The sequence below is a fragment of the Alosa sapidissima genome, chromosome 8 (genome assembly GCF_018492685.1).
Source record: "Alosa sapidissima isolate fAloSap1 chromosome 8, fAloSap1.pri, whole genome shotgun sequence".
NCBI lineage: Eukaryota > Metazoa > Chordata > Actinopteri > Clupeiformes > Clupeidae > Alosa > Alosa sapidissima.
The window spans coordinates 16,094,529-16,116,271 of record NC_055964.1 but is presented as its reverse complement, the minus strand read 5'-3'; the positions used below and the strand labels follow the sequence as shown (position 1 = coordinate 16,116,271).

General features: G+C 40.1%; 3 protein-coding genes and 1 long non-coding RNA gene across 16 annotated transcripts in view; 2 read left to right on the top strand and 2 right to left on the bottom strand.

Moving 5' to 3' along the window:
• Positions 1 to 10,900, bottom strand: part of hk2 (hexokinase 2) — a 50,708-nt gene extending 39,808 nt beyond the window's left edge. For 2 of the 3 annotated variants that reach the window (XM_042101052.1, XM_042101055.1), the window contains exons 1-2: positions 10,615 to 10,900; positions 4,568 to 4,730 (exon numbers count right to left, since the gene is read on the bottom strand). In XM_042101052.1, the coding sequence (XP_041956986.1) occupies positions 4,568 to 4,730; positions 10,615 to 10,677 (226 nt within the window). In that variant the 5' untranslated portion in view covers positions 10,678 to 10,900. Of the gene's footprint in view, positions 1 to 4,567; positions 4,731 to 10,226; positions 10,245 to 10,614 lie in introns of those variants that run through there. The other variant, XM_042101054.1, reaches the window with a different exon arrangement.
• Positions 10,901 to 15,928: 5,028 nt separating this feature from the next.
• Positions 15,929 to 18,413, top strand: figla (folliculogenesis specific bHLH transcription factor). 2 transcript variants are annotated; one of them, XM_042099708.1, is made up of 5 exons: positions 15,929 to 15,979; positions 16,256 to 16,345; positions 16,697 to 16,840; positions 17,317 to 17,412; positions 17,802 to 18,413. In XM_042099708.1, the coding sequence occupies exons 1-5, from the start codon at positions 15,938 to 15,940 to the stop codon at positions 18,057 to 18,059; spliced, it is 630 nt and encodes a 209-aa protein (XP_041955642.1). In that variant the 5' UTR covers positions 15,929 to 15,937; the 3' UTR covers positions 18,060 to 18,413. The 2 variants fall into 2 exon arrangements, with proteins under 2 accessions (XP_041955642.1, XP_041955641.1); XM_042099707.1 differs by lacking the exon at positions 15,929 to 15,979 and having other exon boundaries at positions 15,989 to 16,345.
• Positions 18,414 to 18,568: 155 nt separating this feature from the next.
• The window catches only part of add2 (adducin 2 (beta)), a 37,697-nt gene continuing 34,522 nt past the window's right edge, over positions 18,569 to 21,743 (top strand). For 4 of the 10 annotated variants that reach the window (XR_006033406.1, XM_042099701.1, XM_042099699.1 and 1 more), the window contains exon 1: positions 18,571 to 18,982. The gene's annotated coding sequence lies outside the window, so the exon portion shown is untranslated. Of the gene's footprint in view, positions 18,983 to 21,743 lie in introns of all 10 variants that reach the window. The other 6 variants (XM_042099706.1, XM_042099703.1, XM_042099700.1 and 3 more) reach the window with 4 other exon arrangements.
• The window catches only part of LOC121714702, a 2,464-nt gene continuing 1,281 nt past the window's right edge, over positions 20,561 to 21,743 (bottom strand). The window contains exons 2-3 of the long non-coding RNA XR_006033408.1: positions 21,379 to 21,484; positions 20,561 to 21,154 (exon numbers count right to left, since the gene is read on the bottom strand). This is a non-coding gene — a long non-coding RNA (uncharacterized LOC121714702). The remainder of the gene's footprint in view (positions 21,155 to 21,378; positions 21,485 to 21,743) is intronic.

Here is a 21,743-nt window from a genome sequence, read left to right as displayed (position 1 = left end):
CACTCTCCACATTGTAGAATACTGAGTGTGAAAATAAATCCTTGTGGAAGAACCATGATCTTTTTGAGATTCAATATCATATCTGATATTTCTGCCTGCCTTGACAATCCACACTGGTGTTTCTGAGTAAGCCACATCCACCACTTCTGTGAACAGGGCTATGCCATTAAAACCACATGACAAAAAAAATGATTTATAACAACTTCTAAAGTTGATGATCACAGCAGCAAGAATATGTGTGATGGGGGGGTAAGTGCAAAACAGTTTTCTGATATGATGTGGGGAGTCTGCCCACAGGGATACAATAAGTCTTTTATGTTTTATGCTGATTGTACTTGGGATCTAATTAAATTCTTCACATTTCTTTCACTTCCTCGTGGTGGTCTGATAAGGTTTGCATTAGCAATAAAGTAAGTAAAGCAAGTAAGTAAACATTTAATTATATAGCAAATTTTCTAGCCCAAAAGGCCTCTCAAAGCACTTAGACTACACAAAGACATAGACAAAAGACATCATGAACTACCAAGTCAAGTCCATGGATGATATGGGACTGTCCTAGCATAAGCAATACAGAGCATGGTTTTGTTCCAAGGTGTACTAGTGTTGCTACTAAGGAGTGAATTAATACTTCATGCTGATGTTCAAGAGAAACCATCAAGAAACTATAAAAATCCCTTAAGATTTGGACAAAGTATAGGCTATATTGATCAAATACTAACAAATGGAAGATAAATAAAAGTTCACACATTTTCACTTCTAGGCTAACCCAGGGGTGTAATTTGTTAAATAAACAAATAAACAACTGACATGATAGTGCACCATTACATTTAGCACATGAAGCACCTGGAAAGCCTTTTCAACAGAGTACAGACTCAGAGCATGGGCTATCTGGTGACTGTGCTGTTGCAGACCAGTGCCAATGCTATCTTATTCAAACCTAGGTTATGCAAACAGCAGAGTATAGGCTATTGCGTCACAGTGCAGACCAACAGGCAGTACTATCTGAATAACTGGACTGTAACGTGCCAATAATGACTTCAGTCAACAGGCTGTGTAAACAAAGGCTTGGCTTGGACTTTCCATTTCCTTCAGAGGGCTGCTTTGGCCTCTAGTGTTGCTACTGACATCTGTCTAGCACCATTTCTGTTACCCACTTTGGCCATTAGTCTGCAACAATTTCCCCACTCTTGACTCCCTCACCCAGCAGGCCTATCTAACTACTTCACTCAACATGGAAAGTGCTTGTCCTAAATGACAAAATAACATGCTGTGGCTGATGGCAAAAGACCAGAGAGAGAAGGCTCTCATTAAGACAGTTGGTCGAGTTAAGGACACAAGGGGCACAGCTCAGAGACACAGGGCCAGCATAGAGACATCCATTGAGGGAGCTTTATTTCCATTTTGAACACTATTTGCAGCTACCTGATGCCAATTGAAATGAGCATGATTTTGTGTGGAGGAGCCTGCAAAATCACAATAGTTAGGAAAATAGAAGAAAACTAATGACATAAATTTCAAGCAAAATTGTCCAAACAAGGAGCCAAGTCTCATTAATCAACACAATCAAATGAGCTGAATGACTGTTAATTCGCTTTGGCTTGTATGTTAAGAACACTTATCTGAAATAAATCATAAGATATTACCTTTGGGTCATTCCACGTCAGTTCAACCAGGGCCCACGCACTTAGGTCTCTCAAAATTCAGAAAAAAATACCAGGTGTACTCATGTTACCCAGGAAACACACTGTAAAATTACTCTTATGTAAGATCAATACTTTCCAAGATACAGCCAGTTTTACAGGGGGGGGGGGGGGTCGATTTTGTTCGGCCTCTTTTTTTTTGTTAAAGTTCACAAGCCCACAGCGCAAGAACTAAACCATGTAGGAGGCTCAAATTGTGCATTCTGGTACATAAATAGGAATAGTATGTAGCAAAATCGTCACGTTTGGTCTGGATAATCCTGCATTGTCATAGCTGTCCCTCAAAGTTGATACAAATTTTATTAGAGTTTTTGGCTGGGCTCTGTTTAAGCCTTCAGAAGACATATTTGTACTCAACATAGTAAGGAAAATAAATCAAGAGCCTGAGATAAGTAGAAACACTCTCACAAAAAGCAATGAACAGAAAATAAATCCCTTCAGGGTCTGAACAGCAGACGTCACATGTCTGAAAAATCATTTTGGTTATCATTTTCAGAGCACCCAAACACCTTGTGGGAATATACAAAGATTTTTTAAATATGTTTTTCTTTATTCTCCATGATCCCTTCTTTTTGAAAACACCAATTTGACTTGTCTTATGCAAATATTTCTTTTTTATTTTCCACCCTGAACATGGGCAAAATGCCCCATTGACATCAAAATGTTTTATATAGAGTCACCACACTGCCACCTGTGGTTGTATAGAGTAACCCGTGGTAGCTCTATACAAAACATATTGATGTCAATGGTGCACATGTTCAGGGTGGAAAGTGAAAAAAAAAAGATTTGCATAAGACAAGTCAAATTGGTGTTTTTAAAAAGAAAAGATCATGGAGAATAAAGAAAAAAATATTAAAAAAATCTTTGTATATTCCCACAAGGTGTTTGGGTGCTCTGAAAATGAGAACCAAAATGATTTTTTAGACTTGTAGGGTCTGCTGTTCAGACCCTGAAGGGATTTATTTTCTGTTCATTGCTTTTTGTGAGAGTGTTTCTACTTATCTCAGTAAGGAAAATAAATCAAGAGCCTATGTTGAGTACGATTTTGCTACATACTATTCCTATTTATGTACCAGCATGCAAAATTTGAGCCTCCTGCATGGTTTAGTTCTTGCGCTGTGGGCTTGTGAACTTTGACAAAAAAAAGAGGCAGAACAAAATCGACACCCCCCTCCCCCTGTGAAACTGGCTGTATCTTGGAAAGTATTAAGTATTGATCTTACATAACAGTAATTTTACAGTGCGTCTCCTGGGTAACATAGGTACACCTGGTAATTTTTTTGAGCCCTAAGTGCGTGGGCCCTGGTTGAATTGACGTGGAATGACCCATATATATATATATATATATATTCAGAACAGGACTGACATCTCACATCTCAGATATTCAACAGACAAACCTTTCAGTAGATAAATATATTGCCTAATTTGAACATTTTAAATAATTGAAAATTAAACGTTATATATTTAAATCAACTAATGCAGTTATTGGTTAGCAAATGAAATGCTCTCACAATAAATTACCTCAAAATACATAGTGGACAAATTCAAACTAACTCCCACATCTGGTTTAGATTAGGACTGGGATAAACGATTATTTTTTAAACGATTAATCTAGCGATTATTTTGTCGATGGATCGATTAATCGTTCCAAAAATTCATTTTTTCAGTCCGAATCGATTTCGATGCGATTATCGATTATCTCCCCATTAATTCACTAATAGCAACTTATACGTGTTTATTTACATATCTGATTGAAAAAACATGAATTCTTTAACATTGCAATATATGTTTATTGCTCTTAAGATTCCAAAATAAAAGACTATACAAGTGCAAAGTAATGCATTCTTAGTCAGAGGTAGCATTCAATAAAGTTCAGTAGTGTAGGCCTATGTCTAATTGAGTGCCTGTCATTTTAAGACGTTCATGTGGGAATCCTTGCAATTAACATTAACACAGTTAAAAGGCTGCTGATGTGTGGATGCAATTCATAATGTAGTTAGTTCAAATAACGGTTCGTACTTCTCCTTTGGACAAGTACTTTTGAGTCTTGGAAAACACTTTTCCATTTACATCGGGATTTTGCAAACATTCAGAGTCAATAAAATGAGTCCTGCATGAATAACGAATACAAGCAGCTGCAAGTAAGCATGCTAAACTTGACATCCAAACAGTATTCTAACGTTAGCTCTGAGATACTGCTTGATTGCATACTGTAACTTAACTTAGTTTAGTCTCCTCAATGTACTGTGTTGCAGAGTTTACTTTAACTTTAATGCAGCAGTTTTGAACAAGCGCAGCATGGTCACGATGCTAAGCGGATTTAATAGCAATTTAGCCCACTGTGTTCTATGCAATGCTTCTATGTGGCAACAACAATCGTGAATATTTTGTTAAATGCACATGCAGAGGAGGAGCGTATATGAGGAGGAGCAGCGGGCCTACAACATAGAACATCAATGTGTGGTGGCCGGTTTTGATTTCGTGGTGCCCAGCCAGATTAGTCAACGTATGGAAAACACTGAAGGTGTAAAATTAAAAATATTTAGCAGCACACATTATGCTTGACGAATCGACGCTCATATTTTGCGTCGACGTCATCGATTACGTCGACGCGTTGTCCCAGCCCTAGTTTAGATCATTCTATGTTTAGACTGACAACAGTGCATATCAGTTTCACATCAAATCATATGGTCTGAATATCTACCAGTTTTTTTCCCCTCCAAGGAGTTGCTAAACATAAGAAACATTTTAGTTGACTCATTAAAGGTCATTAAAGTTTAACAGTGCCCAGGGGAGAGGAAGAGAACAGGGAAGTCTCATGGGCCTGATCGCAATAATACAGTATAAAATTGGAGGATAATCCTCACCGGTTCCATCAGGGGTGGAGCGCACAAATGTGGGCAGCATCTTCACAGCAGCTGTGGGGCTCGTGTCCCGACCCAGGCCGCGGTCCATTTCACGGCGGAACCGCAATGATACGTCCATCAGATTCTCCTCAGACAGACGGAGGTGGTACAGATACTTGTCAACCTGAAGAAAGACAGTGAAATGTTAATAATAATAATAATAATAATAATAATAATAATAATAATAATAACAACTTTGATTTATAGAGTGCCTTTCAAGATACCCAAGGTCGCTTAGCAAGAAAACAAAAAAGGAGGGGTATGGAAGGGGGGTTAGAAGTCAAAGGCCTCAGTGAATACTCAGAATCAGTTTTCTATTGATAATCACTGTGCCATGTATGGTGTGTGTACAAAGAAAAAAACTGGTGTTTGCAGAGCGATTTCTTTTCCATGACTTAGCTCAATTAATCACAGGCCACACAGATATGTCTGTTGATAAACAATACTTGCTGCTGTTTTGGAAACAGATAGTCTAACAGATGCATCACTTGAAGACAGACTTTGGAGATGAAAAGTAAATGTAGCTACAAACAATAATAATATTGAATTTTAACACAGCATACATAGGCCTAGACCGAATTATTAACTAGATGTACCGCAGAGCGGTACAAAATATGACCGCCGCCCAGTCAAGCACATTTTTTCCACAAAAATAAATCACGCTGAAAGGCCTATATGATTCTAACTGTCTCACTAAATTGCATTATCCACACTTAATTCTCACTGGTATCTGCTAGACAACAAGTACCAAAACATGATTAGTTCATAGATTTCACATGTAAAATTGATTTTATACAACCCCACCCCCATCTTGCCTGTTCATAATTCTGAGAAATTCTTGAATTGTGTGCATGTACACGTTTATGTTTATGTGTGTGGGTGTGTGTGTGTGTGTGTGCGTGCTTGTGTGTTTGCCTGCATATATGTGTTTGTGCATGTGCATGCATGCGTACATATGTCTACTGTGTGAGTATGTGTATACGTATGATTACTGTGAATGTATGTGTGTGCGTGTGTATCTGTTTATGCACATGTGTGCACATGGAATGGGTTAACATGACCCCTGGAGGAAAACATACAGAAAAAATTGGTCATCCTAGGCCCTACGGTTCTCAAGATATTCACAGAAAATGTGTCTGCTCTACCCTCCTTTCGGGGGGTGCAGTACAGCGGGGGGGCTACAGATCAAAACGAAAAACGCTGGTGTCATGCTATCCATGTGGGGTTACATGCCCACCAAGTTTTGTGTACCCCGGTCTTTCAGTGTCCCGGGAATCCTTGTTGGTGTACGGTCACTAAATGTACACATAAATTATTTTATTGTAAGGCCCCCCATGAACGAAAGTTCACAAAACTTGGCATGCATTCGGAGGGTGTCATAATAATAATCCTACACTTTCAATTTCGTGCAGTTTTGACCATGTCAGCCAGAGATATTGTGATGAAAACACCTAATTTTTTGCTTTTTAATTTTTAACTAGGTGGCGCTATACATGAAATAAGTGGTAATTGGATGGGTTGACATGCCCCCTTAAGACCAACATACAAAAAAAAGGTGGACCTCCTAGGCCCTACGGTTCTCGAGATATTCACAGAAAACTGTGTCTGCCCTACCCTCCTTTCGGGGGGTGCAGCCCAGCAGGGGGGGCTACAGATCAAAACGAAAAACGCTGGTGTCATGCTATCCATGTGGGGTTACATGCCCACCAAGACCATGGCCGTCGTAGCCCCTTGCGTTGGCCGTGAGGCCCCTTTGAAAATCAGAGGTTTACAGGCCACGGTGGCCTTGGTGCCCCCTTCTTTCAATATTCTGCTTTGCGTTCTACTAATAGCAATTTTATTTAGCCTGTGGCCTGTCAAAATAATCTTAGCATTTACAGCGCAAATTTATTTAGTCTTTTACGCAGTGGAGAAAGTGACAGCGCAAGAAAGAAATTGCGTCCAAATTCACCCATTCTCAGTTGAACTACTCGCGAAGTAGCCTATTCATCACACAGACATCACAAGTATCACATGAAAGAGCTTTTTCTCAGCTTTTAAACCAGGGGTCTCAAACACCCGGCCCGCGTCCTGCCCAATTCCGGCCCGCGACGAATGACAAAATAATAATGTAATCCGGCCCTTGAGGCTATTAATTGCGACAAACAACGATACTGATTAAAATAGACGATAGATCCAGGTACGGTGACAAATCTCATTTGTAGGCCTACTCTGCTCCACTATGTGCAAGACATCCAGAGCTTGATTCAAACCCAAAATCGCTGCGCAAAGTTTTCAGGAAATACTTGTATTACACGCGAGAAACACAAAGACGTGCATTTGTAATGACGCGGAAGCGATGCAGGCCATAGTGTTGCAGAAATTGAAGCAGAAATTAAGCAGAAATAGCCAGGCCTACACCAAATGTTGAAAAACGTTCACGTGTGATGAAGTCTTAGGTAAGCTATGTTATTCACCTATTCTAATTCTGAAGGAGAATATCCTTTCGATCGTCTATGACAGTGATATTCACGGTGCGTCTGTGAATGGAGGTGCGTGTATACAACGGTGTCCACTAAGCATACCATGCTTGTTTCGACCCTCTGCCCAACATAGCTTGGAGGTTGCAGTGGTAATCGTGATGATAGTGTCCGTAATGGATGTGGTACAGACATCAGGGCTAGTAGAAATAGGGCTCTAAAGAACTACAAAGTCACCCGCAATATGAATGTGAAACACACACACATACCTGTTTTTTATGTTTTTCATTTATTTTATAATTTGTATTAATATTTATTTTATCATTATTTTATTTATAAGCTAAGGTTGCTAGCACAGGTGTCTAAAACTAGATAAAAACACTTGCACTTTCTGTTTGCAGTTTTGTGTGGTATTTGAAAAAAAGAACATTGCATTTTCAGCCGGCCCTCCAATCAGATGACGTTGGCAGAATTGGCCCCCAGCTCATTTGAGTTTGAGACCCCCGTTTTAAACGATGTTAGCCGATAATTGCTGTGTTGAACGGTTCGCGAGAAAAGTAAATAATATAATTCAATTTAATCATACATTCTACTGAAGGTTTTGCGTCCCATGATCTCCCTACCCATTCATCTCGGTGGAATACTTTACGAACCCTTCTTTTAACACGACAAACCATATATCAGAATAAACAGGAGACCTTACCGAACACAAAGGTGTAAAGCAGTCCCCTGTACAGTTAGCCGTTCCAGTAATCCAATTTTGAATTTGCAGTAAAGTTCGACATACATGGATGTCTCCAAATTTGGGCTTTAAGTTTTACAATGTGTTTAAATTGTTCCACATGATTTCATAACGGGCCAAATACAAAATAAATGTTACAAATATCGCCTAGATATTGGTAAATCAGTACAGCTGACTAAGAATTTGTGAAAGTAGCCTTAATGATGACAAAATGCTAAGCATGCATCTAGGCTATTTGAGTTTCTTAAAGCTGAGCTGTGATTAAATTGTTCAATACATGATTTCATAACAGGCCAAATATAAAATAAATGTTATATATAGCCTAGATAGTCAGATGATTTACAGTTCTATGTAATATGTCATGTTTTCATTTCATGTTTTTATAATGTTTCATACAGTGATGCAGGTCTACTGCAGTGAATAGGCTAAACTTTGATCATTGTTATAGCCTACTACTGTATAGTTAACTTTGGCCTTGGTGCCCTGACATGTGGCCTTTGTGCCCCCCACCAAATATGCCCAACTGAAGGCCAAGTGGCCTTGCCCCCAGAATGGTGAAATTCCAAGCCTGCATATGGGGTTACATGCCCACCAAGTTTCGTCTACCCCGGTCTTTCAGTGTCCCGGGAATCCTTGACGGAAATTTGGACATGCGAAAAAAAAAAAAAAAAAAATTTTTTTTTTTTAAATCTGACTAAACCTATATGACCACCGCTTCGCTGCGCGGCGGTCATAATTATTTAGGCCTATATGACCTGCAATTAACTGAAAAGACTTCTCTCCAACCAGGTCTGTATATGTTTTCACACTTCCCCTTAATTGATTCCACAGGGGAGCAAAATGTCACAGTCCCCATGAGGGTGTTGTGAAACTCACAAGGTAGCCACCCGGCTGTCAGTATTACATGTCACTAGGAAGGCTTGGGAGGCTTGGACTGGGCTCACATCTTCAAATGATATACTGCTCTGGGCCAGACATAAATACTCTCTTGCATAGTGACACGGTCAGCAGCATGAAAGAAGAAATTTGATCAGCCATGGCTACTGACAATATAACCTATACCACACAGCATACCACTACTGTACATCACACAAAGGACACTGCAGAAGGACTTTCTGTGCCAACATACATACCTGCATAGAAAAAAATTGTAACAAAGAATCACATTTAAGTGTGCACTTATTGTATTGTCTCACAATAGCAACAAAACCATAAAGCAAAACCAGTGACAGAGAGTCACCTTGGCGTTAAACCCCTAAGAGCCACCGAATCAACTAAGCAAATTATCAGAGTGATGACAAAGAGAGGGCAAAATGATTTGACCACAGATCTGCATCACAATCCCGCCTTGTACATGGTGTTCATTGATACAAATAAAGATAATGAATGTGCAACCTATCACAGTACATCATACAGTAGTCTGTAGCTCATTCGTCATCAAAGATAAAGCCAGAATCATGCAACTAGGACTATTGTTGTTATCAAAAGCACTGCAAACTACAGGAGCTGCAATGGAAGTCCACAAGTTGAATTAAATTAGTGGGAATAACAAGTGCTACCCACTCTAACATCCAAAAAGACTAACAGAGGGCCAGAAGACCTAATTTTGCAGAAAATGGAGAGCACTATGTGAAGACAGATGAGCTTCAAGAGCTCTGTAGGCTGCACTGACCTCTGGCGTATGCTACAGCAGTGGCCACAGAAGACATGACACTTGGGCCTATTGTTGGAAGGCAAACGACATCTGTACGAATGAACAGACCTCTACGGGTCACCCAGTTCAGCCCTGAATTAGTCAAAGTGTTGGCTCATTAGTTCACCAAACAACCTTTTTATCTTGAGCGTCTGACTCCTTTCATTCAACTAGCCGAGTAATTTCAGCGTGGAGGATCAGACGCGGCACTGGAACAAGTTGGAAGGCACTGAACACCACTCGTGATGTTCGCTTATGGTAGAACAAGGCTCATGTTACAGCTTGCAAGAGCCCGTGCAATCAGGTCGTAGTGTAATGGCACAGCAATATAATATGCTATGGTTTATCCACCAAAACTAATTTAGCTATCTACACATACTCCAAATGTGATGTAAACGACTACGATTTCATCGAGTTTATTTCAAACTCATGGAGACCTATACGGTAGTAGCTATTTCTATTTCCCTGTTTAGCGAGACACCTGGAGAGCAAGCAATTACATTTTTGATGCCAAAAACGCGGAACTATTCCTCTCCTGACGTAACATTAGCTCACAGACTATACAGAAACCGAATGTGACATGGTTAGTAAACATAAGTTAGTTCATAATTTAAGGATGAAACAGCGAAATTAGTAAGAGAAATAGTGGGCATCATAATTACAGTCAAGTTAGATGAGTTTCAGGGACTGTGATGAGAACAAATTATAGCCACTGACATAACTTACATGGCCAAAGTTAGGCTACTGATGTGAAACACGACAGCCAAGTTCCCAGTTAAGTGAAGTGATGCAGGAAACATTATCACTAACGTTGACGTTAATTAATTAACACGTGTACATTTGTGAGAGAGCACACCAGCCAGCTTAGTCACGTTTAACACACCTAAACGTTAGCTAAGCTAACAAGGCAAAATTGAGATTTTTTTTTAGCTGCCGGCGATGATTCGCAGCAAAGATAACGTTAGCTATCTCAAGTAAGCTACCCTACAGTAAGCTAACTTACCCTACATGAAGTCGGACCCATGACCACAGTCACACACAAATGATAAATGTTACCCTTAGTTGAGTTAGTTGATTTACTTAATCAGCCAGCATTAGTTAGCTAGCTACTTACTTTTTGTACTTGGTCATGGTGGAGCTCTGTGAAGTAGTACGCCAGGAGATGCGAGGCTATCATCGTGGCAATGCCCTTCTTTCCCTGTGTGATAAATGAAGGTGTTCAATTTTCTAAAGGGCCAGCTTCTTTACTAAACTTTCGTACCACTAGACAACCATTTCCGTCCGAAGTATATTCGGTCTTTTCCGGAGGCTACTCATGAACACACAGGCATTGAGTCATCTACAACTTCACGCATCTCCCAAGTGACTTGTGTGGAGCATTTTAGCGTCATTGGAGTCATTGACGACTATTGGTCACATGGGAGGTGTGGCGGAGGGTAGAAAAGTGTCTTCTTCTTCGTTGTTGGGTTAATTTAACTCAACAGACAATTACTCAGCTAAACTATTATACTACTATAACTGTATAAGGCGTTTACAGTTACAGTAACATACATTTTCTTACAGTCTCTATGTCTGCCCAAATATCTGAACCCATTAATCTGTGTAAGGCCTTCAGAGCAGCAAGTAGCCTATCTATTCTTTTAGTTGTTTGGCTTTGAGTTGTTTTGCTTGTCAACAGAATTTAATGTCATTCTACTTCCATTTGTAAAAGTGGATTGAAATCTAGATACATCAACACAATAATGAAACTAAATTTCAAATGGAATTTTAGCACAGCAAAATTATTAAATTGTATTAAGCAAGTCAAGGAAAGGCAAGTTGATTTATGTAGTGCATTTCATACACAGGGATAGGCCTAATTCAATGTGCATTACAAAAACAAACAATAATAAAAGCATAAAAGGGCATAGTTTTAAAGTAGTTTTAATAAATAAAATGGAATAATTAAAAAACATAATAGACATAAAGTAGAATAATTATGGCTATGGTTAGCAGACACTTTTGTCCAAAGCTACTTACAGAATAGCCTAGTTAAAAATTGACAGTTGTTTGTTAAAAAAGCCTACATTAAAGCTGCAGTTGGCAAGATTTTTTTGATCATATTCACTGAAACCGACACCATGCTCCGACAGAACAACATAAATTAGCAGGTTTTCTGCTTTCTACTTCTACCTCCACCTAGAGCCTGTTATTTGTTTTACAGCTCCCGGTTCTTCTGGTCCAATCAGAGCAGGGCTGTGTGAGATCTGACTGTCAATCACAGTTTGGTGCAGTCTGGTGCGCACTGACAAGCAGAAACTCGATGAGAGGGTGCTCGGTGGTAGTGGGGGAGGGGCATGAGAGTTGCAAACATTATACATTTTGGATAAGTCCCCTCAATCTGTCAGACTTGCCAACTGCAGCTTTAAGCAAAAAAGTATAATGCTGATGGTAACAATAACAATATCAAATATTGTCAAATATTTAAATAATGAAAATAAAGAAAATCCATAAATATACAAACCATGACTATAAATGAATTAAAGTTAAAGAAGCCCTATGCAGGTCTGGTTATTCCTTCGCTGTTTCTGGGTTTTCGCCGGATATGTAACCCCACATGGATAGCATGGAACCTCCTGTTTTCGTTTTGATCTGTAGCCCCCCCGCTGGACTGGACCCCCCGAAAGGAGGGTAGGGCAGACACAGTTTTCTGTCAATATCTCGAGAACCGTAGGGTTTAGGAGGACCTTTTTTTTTTTGTATGTTGATTTTAAAGGGCCATGTCAACCCATTCCATAACCACTCATTTCATGTATAGCGCCACCTAGTTAAACACAAAAAAGTAAAAATCAGGTGTTGTAATCGCAGGTATCTGTGACCTAACATAGTCAAAACTGCACGAAATTGGAAGTGTAGGATCATTATGACACCCTCTGAATGCACGCCAAGTTTCGTGGAATTCCGTTCATGGGGGGCCACACAATAAATTAATTTATGTTACTATACACCAACTGGCCTGTAGGTGGCCGGAGACAGTTTTCTGTGAATATCTCGAGAACCGTAGGGCCTAGGTGGTCTACCTTTTTTTTGTATGTTGGTCTTAAGGGGGCATGTCAACCTATCCCATTACCTTATTATATTACTACTTATTTCATGTATAGCCACCTAGTTAAAAATGAAAAAGCAAAACATTAGGTGTTTTCATCACAATATCTCTGGCTGACATGGTCAAAACTGCACGAAATGAAAGTGTAGGATCATTATAACACCCTCCGAATGCATGCCAAGTTTCGTGGACTTTCGTTCATGGGGGGCCTTACAATAAAATAATTTATGTGTACATTTAGTGACCGTACACCAACAAGGATTCCCGGGACACTGAAAGACCGGGGTACACGAAACTTGGTGGGCATGTAACCCCACATGGATAGCATGGAACCATCACTTTTCGTTTTGATCTGTAGCCCCCCTGCTGGACTGGACCCCCCAAAAGGAGGGTAGGGCAGACACAGTTTTCGTACGCATGACACATACTCACACAGTAGACATATATACGCATGCATGCACATGCACACACACAGGCACATAAACAGGCAAACACACAAGCACATGCACATGCATGCACACACACCCACCCACACACCCACACACACATAAACATAAACATGTACATGCACACAATTCAAGAATTTCTCAGAATTATGAACAGGCAAGATGGGGGTGGGGTTGTATAAAATGTATATTACATGTGAAATCTATGAACTAATCATGTTTTGGTACTTGGTACTACTCTCACTGGTATCTGCTAGGTGGTTGTCTAGCAGATACCAGTGAGAATTGAGTGTGTTTAATGCAATTCAGTGAGACAGTTAGAATCATATATGCCTTTCAGCGTGACTTATTTTTGTGGAAAACGTGCTGGACTGGGCGGCGGTCATATTTTGTACCGCTCTGCGGTACATCTAGTTTGCTACTAGCTACAGTCCCAGGAACCCAACCTATGTATTGATAATGTTGTCAACCATAAATAATGTTTAGGATGTACATATTAATTTAAGTGTTCGGAGGCTATGAAGACCCCCTGTGATTGACATAAAATACAACTTTCAAATAACAGAAGACTTGTCTTCACATAGTTGGAATCTTGGTACAAAGATGAGGACAGGCCAAACACCTCTAAGCCAGTAGATGCTGGGAATTTCAGTGTCATTCAGTGATTGCATTGAGGACACAACCTTCCTCTCCAGCACACGAGGAGGTAACTGATCATGTTTCTTAAGTCCACAGTCAGCACAGTCATTTCACTGAACACACCTCAGCCTCTTTGTATCTGAACCAGGGAGCATGCAGGCCCAATACTCAATGTCTATATTCAAGACAGTGTGTAATGCAAATAGGAAAAACATTTTTCCCAGTGAAAATGTAATTGTGGACGTCACCTCAGTTGTGGGCTTGTCGTCACTTTTGTCATCACGTTATTGTAGTCCATGTGGACTTGCATGTCCAACCATTTTAATGTGAACTTTCTGTTTTTGTCACTTGAAAGCTGCATATCCTTCTTTCACAAGCATCTTACACCATACTAAGCAAATACAGTTGTTTTTAATAAGCGTATGTTTTAACCTTTGTTGTGGCGTCCATGTTTTTCACACATTCCGACGGCAAAGCACATGGACTCCGGCAGTTGGAAAAACAACGTAATCACGGGGGCGGCCCCTAATATTCCCAGAAGGCCTGAACCACACAGTCATTTTCTGTACTAAATACTTTACTCCAACTTCACTCCAACTATAAAGACCAATTAAGTACAATAATGGTGTGCCTGTGAAAACACAATTTTAATAATAATCCAGTGAAATACCATCTAGTCTTTAAAGGTTATGCTAACCTGTAATAATCTTTTATATCCCCTTTTTCTATTTTCATTTTTTTTCTTCACTGAAGACTGACCTACACTAAGACTTACAATAATGACAGTGTTAGGGGTTAGAGATGAGGGAACCTGGAGTTCTGACATTTATGTGCTTCAAAAGAGGTTGATGACATGACTGATTCAGTTTATAATGAACATGTGGTGCAGTTGAAGAGCTTACACTGGTCCTTATAACCCTATTGTACCATTTGTCCTTCAACATCATTTTTTAAGCAACCATTTCTTCTTGAAGCCATTACAGTAGAAGCCCTCAGCTCACCTGAGGTTGCGGGTCTGTTTGTGAGTTGAAGTAGACCTTTTTTTAGTATAAGGGTCAGCTATAAAAAGCATTGTGGAATTGGGGTTTGCCTTACATGAAAGGGGTCACACCCACGTGTGCACGCACATACAAACACAAACACACACACACACACACACACACACACACACACACACACGTGCACAATGCTTTGATAGGCTGCATCTTAGCATCTTTGTCACTGATAAATACACACCTCACACATTAAAAGTCTCAGCTCTCAGCTCACTTTTACAGCTTCCATTCACTGTCTTAGCTCAGTGGAGCACAGAAAGGTCTAGGGTAAGTGTAATCCATGATGCGGGTATTAAAGGATTAGCTATTTATAACTTGAGATCTCAAGAGGCCTACAGGTGTACATAAAATTTAGAAAGTTTGAAAATGTGAAAAGCCTGACATTTAAACCTACTGAAATGTTCTTTCTTTCTCCTCCTGATTCTCCTACCCCCCAGGAAAAAAGAGTATTTTGGGTTTAGACAATAGAAGGGCTATTTATCAAGATATTAAAAGAAATACCAGGAAATGGTCAACATTATTGATGGTAAATTGAGCTCAATTATGTCAGGGAGAAATAGAATAGACAACTGATCATTTAGATGTGTCCTTTCCTATGGGCTGCTTTGTTCATGAGTGGATAAAAGTGATAATAAAACTCAAAACCTAGCAAAAGACAAAGTGTAGGGTGAGGTAGGGAGCTAAATTCTATCACCCATAGGCTACTCACAAATTCCACTGGTAAAAATGGTGACTCACTATTGTTTATTTTCACATGTGGTTGGTAGTTGTATGAACTGTAAACCAGTGTGAATGAAACAGTGGAGGTCTACTGGTTAGCGCTTCGGACTTGTTACCGGAGGGTTGCCGGTTCGAACCCCGACCAGTAGACACGCCTGAAGTGCCCTTGAGCAAGGCAATTAACCCTTTACTGCTCCCCGAGCGCCGCTGTTGTTGCAGGCAGCTCACTGCGCCGGGATTAGTGTGTGCTTCACTTCACTTTGTGCTGAGTGTGTTTCACTAATTCACGGATTGGGATAAATGCAGAGACCAAATTTCCCTCACGGGATCAAAAGAGTATATATACTTATACTTAAATGTGAGCCTATAAACTCATGAGAGGGCCCAGTCATTTCAATCTGTTTGCGCCCAAACCCTGACATCTAGAGGATGAAATACATTCCTACACAATGCTGTATTTAAAAATGTCTGTGTAGGCCCACAGCTTTGGTGATGTTAATGAGGCAACTAAGGGGTTGTAGGGTGCATACACCTGTAAGTGTGATTTAGCTTAATGACTCACCGTCAATTCAGTTGTCTACTGGTCTAAAGTGCGTTTTGCGGAGTTAACGACACGAAGTTCCAAACGTCAGTTGTGTCTTTAAACATTGTGTGCGTTAACATCAGCATTCACAACAGATTAATATGTCTGGCAGAAAGATTAAGGCCATTTTAATGAATGTTCCTGAGCGTGAGTTAATGGGTAATATTATGTTGCAAGAGACTGGTGAGCCATTGCTTCCTGTTCATGTAAATATTGTTAAATTAAAGCGCACGAACGGCGGCGTTTACATTACCGCTGAGGACAGGGATGAAGCCGTCAAGAAAAGACAGCTGGCTAATGCCAAGGAACGATTAAGGGTAAGTGTGCATGTCTGTTAATTCATCAGCCCAAAACTATAAATTAGCCAGTATCTCTCAGGTGTGTTGCGCAGCTTTCAGAGATTAGCCTATAGGCCTACCCCATTTGATTTTGATGCTAAATGTAGCAATGTCGCGCTTGCCATCTGATACTGGATATATCAACGAACTAAGCGAGGCATGTACATAGGATGTTTCTGTAATATAACCAAGAAGTTCTGATAAAATGCTGATGCATGGTAACAATGCTAAAAATGGTCATGTAAGGCCAAATCATGCATTGTTTGCCACAGCATGGCTTTGACTGCCTAATACTCTGTTACTGTTGACTGACTTTCTCTCTTGTCTCAGGTGAAGAGCCTAAACGCCATGTTCTCTCACCTGAAGCGCATAGTGCCAGTGATGCCACTTGGCCGCAAGCCCAGTAAAGTGGACATGCTGAAGGCAGCCACTGAATACATCAGACTATTGACTGATGTGCTCCGGGACACTTGTGTGAGTGTAACTGATATTGGCAGACCCCTCCTTCAGTAATGAATAGTGTTGGAGTCTTGGAAATGTAGTTCTAACAACGGTTTAATTTTGAAGTTTAATATGCTCTCATTTTGGAACTTAAAGAGTAGGCTAGGCCTAGGCTAGGCCTAATGGTTTGTTATCCACGACTTGGAACCCTTACTAGCATTCACCACTGTATTCTACATTTGCCAACTTTCAAATGTAATCTTTGAAATAACGTGCTTAAATATAATTCTTGTTATAAATATGTCATACCTGTATGTCAGCAATTCAAATACAAATAATTTTACAGACAGAATTAATGTGCTGAAAATGGTCCTGTCTACCGATACTGCCTGCACAGATTATCATTTAAATTTGTAGGAAACGTAACTTGAACATGCCTGCTATTTTAACCTATTTTTACCTGAGGATATTATTCTTTACAAAAATGTCTTGCGATTGTTTCAACAAAGGACCGAGAAACTCCAGACAACATCATTGAAAGTGGAAACAGTCTAGGCCTACCAGATACAGAAGATAGACTCTCTGCTGTTTGGACTGTGGATGAGGTTGGTTTTCCTAATGTCAGATATAGTCATATTTACTTCAGCGCGTTGTGAATATGCAATGGGATTCAAAAGGTAACATAAGTTAAATCCAGAAGGCAAGTCACTTATCTTATGATTTAAATGGAACTGCACACATAGATTTGAAGTTGTGCATATGTGCAGTGCACTTGATGACCTTCAGGGCATCATTGAGCAATTTTACATTTACAATTACTTGTGAACTACATCACGATTATCCAAAACGTCTCACTGCAGTCAAAAGTGAGCTGTGTATAAAGCGCAGTCCAAGTGCACTCTGTATAAAAGTCAGGATTTAGCAACAGCATACTAACACAATGTACTATTTTATGTCTACTCCTTCCCCATCTTGACCTTGACCTCATTCTCAGATACTGGACTCCATGTCCAGCACTGTGCCCAATGAAGTTGTATCTGCTCCAGTTGTTGCAGAAGGGTTCCAGTTTCACGATCAAAAGCCTAGTGGCTTGGTGGTGCACTGTGTGAAATCTGCTTACCAGTACATTGTTCAGTTTGCCCCAGTGGACCATGCCACACTTCAGCCCACGTGTTCCACTCACCCAGATCTTACAGCTCAACTTCAGATCCAGCCTCAGCTTCAGCTTCACCTTCAGCCTCAGGCTCATTAGAATCCCTGCGCTTCATGTTTTTGTGAATATTTTTTTTTAACCATTTATTGGAAGACAGTGTAACATTGCTTGCTAGTCGTGTCTGCCTTGTGTATGTTTCTGTACCTTGTCCTTTCCAAAGTGAGGGTTTAAGGTCTTGGGATGGTGTATAACAAACATTTGCTTTCACAAAAACACTGTTTTATTTGTGTTTATGATATTAATACACTGGGATATGAAATGGACACGGGATGTTTCTAAGTATGGGAACTTATAAATTATTTTAATAACAATATACAAAACAATTTTGGTGATGGATATACCTATTTTTTTAGGTGGGTGGAAAACCCCATAATAAACCTCACTAGCATGTAAGTTGAGATGTCACCTTTCCTTTTTTTACAGTAGCAGTACATCAGAAGACCAGATGGGGGAGCTATTTGTAATACGGTACTCATAGACACCACTGCAAGGTTCTGATAGCCTACGTGAAATATTTATCTTGTCAAGACAACTGCATGTCATTGCATATCCATTTTATGTGCTCTGGGACAACAAGCGTGTGAGGGGAAATGCAGAAATTTCGTAATGATGTTACTGTAGCCATTTCTTGATAGTGATAGCTGAAGGACGGAGATGCGGTGGATGTTTGGTTCAGGGATACACGCAGGTCAAAGCGTTGGCAGGCGTGGCGGTGGGCTGGACTAGGCTGCAATGAACGACGACAAACAGGGGATGTGCAGCGAGCGGGAGACATTAAAATATCAGGAATCAAGAGGGATATAGCAACTTATTATTTTGAAATACAATATTATTTCCGAACTTTTTATTTTATCAATGCACTGTTCTATATAATTTAGAACTGCCTATTATTTTCTTAAACATAGGCGTAGTCTAAAAGCAGCTATATGCTCAGAGGACAAGGCGTTGGAGAATGCTGTAAGGTAAGGTGTTTACAAAGCTGATTTTATTTTGTACAGCACAAGCTGCGCATAAAATTGCAAAGTGCAGATTATGTTTATCGCACATTTTATTTGAAGTGGAAATTTGCTATAATAGGATATCCGTTTAGATATATAGAAGGAAATTTTCTTGAAATGTATTGTCAGTATTGTAGCCTAATCTACACATTGCCATTCAGTCACAAGGTTTAATATCACAAAATGGTGCTTTGCACAAGCCTACACCTCCCATCGTAGGTGGGAAGGAAGTCAATCTTGAACATCCATGCAAAGACCATGACGTGAAGCTGGACAAAACGCTGAACGAATGTCTCATTGACCCTATCTATGAAATAGAAAATAGACAAATTTTTGGATGGCTTGTGTTCACTAATCATATCCTGCTTGTGTTGGAGGTTAGAAGGGCTAATTGTCCCAGGCCTAAATAACGCCAGGTATCTATTAAATAGGTTTGGAGGCCTGTAGGCAATGTTGTAGTGATCTTTGTTGTGTGTTAACACACGGGTTTAATGCTATTGAATTGTTCTAATTCAGCTAGAGGGCTGAATGACAGAGAGCTCCATCAAAGCGTGCAGGACTAGACATTATTAATAGGCCTAGTCAACGATTAAATCTTTAGGAATCTTATTTATCTTATGTGCTTCACTGAAACAAGATGATCCTTGTGAGAACGAGGGCATATAGCTGCAAAACGAACATCGTGTGCTTAAATGTATGAAGCACATCACTCTGGTGATGCAAGTAGCGCATTGTCGGCGAAGACATAGACCTAAGTGCATTTAGCCTATGTTGCAAACCAAGATTGATCTCCCATGCAATATGATACGAACAGCGAACATTAGGTTGAATGCAGATGGCAATTAGTTAAATCCCTGGCTACGTCCTGACCATGGTGTGAAGGAGAGTGGTGCTGATGTTGCAGCGGTGCCCGTGTTGTTGCTAGGCAGCCATGCGCAGGCCATGGGGTGGGAGAAGAGGATTGAACAAGGAAAGGCTCCACAGCATGATTTATGAGTCAAGGAATTTGCAGATGTCAGAGACGTTGGTTATTTGTAGCCTACATTTATTTTAATGTCTTGCAGTGGGAAAGATCAGCAGGATTGGGGTAGCCTTTTTGGTAACGCGACTGGCTACAATTGTTAACTGGCGGTTCTGGGAAGCCGGTGGTAATAAAAATAAAAAAAGCCGGTGGTTGCACAGAAATTATGCTGGTTTTTCAAGGGAGATTTTAAGTCCAAAGGGAGGTGGGTGTGTAGGGATCAGTGACGTGATCATCACAGCATCTGTTCCTGGCATGAGCCCCCTTGCTCCCGCGTGAGGGCTCATCTCCTCCCTGGGCGACCCAGCCCTGTCTGGAAAAGGACTTCTGCTCAGTACCCTGGATTACTTGGAGCTCTTTTGACCATTCTCTCGCATATGTGTTGTAGGCTGCTAGACGTTTCATGTTTTTATGATTTTACCACCAAATAGACTAAGCGCATTCACTGTCTTCATACACTTTTAGTTCCTGTATTTATGGGGGAGACAGATTTGTGAATGACCGTGACTATCAGACAGAGAAGCTATTTACATGAGTTAGCCTTTCACATTGACCCTTCAGGTCATTAGCTGAGATAAAGCTAACTTGATTTAAGCATGCTTTTTACACAACAAGCCTTTTGTTATAATGCGTTCCATCTTCCATTTGTGCAACACAATAACAATAACAAAACCACAATAATAATATAGGTTAAGTTCATCTTAAACTAAAGCAAGATTGTATTCTATCCTGTACAACATGGGTTGCATTCTATCCCATACAGTAGCCTACACCCAAGAGAAGAATGAATGATCATTACAAAAGTAGGCTATATTAGCCAGGAAAGTAAGAATTCTGTATGTATTTCAGCCTATAAGAAAGATAAAAATGTCTGACTGGACATTAGAGAATTCCTTTTGGCTTGTAATTTCTATCGCGTCTCAGCATTGTTCCTCTCATTGATGAAGACCGGCAGTATCGCACATTGCTCTGATTAGAGTGTGCTCTGACAAAAATCAATCAAGCGTTACTTATGCAATTATATACCACTCAGTCATAAACGTCTCCCTCCAGTTGCTCCGTTTTAACAAAATTACTTAGGCTGGATCAGAGAATGGGCTTCCTTTCATCCAGACCTATGTAAAAAGAAAAATCAATAAAAAAGACAAGTGCATGCACATACAAGGATGCTACTGGGTTACTTAACCCTCTTATTTTTCTTCCTAGACACTGGTAAACAGGAAATACTTGACAGAACTCTGCTGCTGATTCAGGGGCTTCATCCTCTGACACACACACACACACACACACAGCTTTTAGGGGGGTGTTGTATTGGGAGTATGTCAGTGTGGGAGCTCACCTATCAACGCCCCAATCATTACTAGCCTCCCCAGAGAGTCCGCTGCTGTCAGACGGGATCCTACAGCAGATGTGGCCCCATCCATTCACTCGCACATAGACTATGTCTATGATGAAGTGGGATTCATGAACACAGACAAACAATCAACACGTTTAGTTACTTTCACACCAATAGATTCTTGTGATGTATGTATGTGATGTGTGATGTATAGAGGTGATAATTGCCTAAAATGTGACGATTCATCATGATATTTGAGCCACATTATACAAAATTATTGCGATTCTTTACATTTTACTATACAGTGTTGTGATTTTATTCTGTGATATATTGCAATTAATTTTCCCTGTATATTATTAATTAATTAC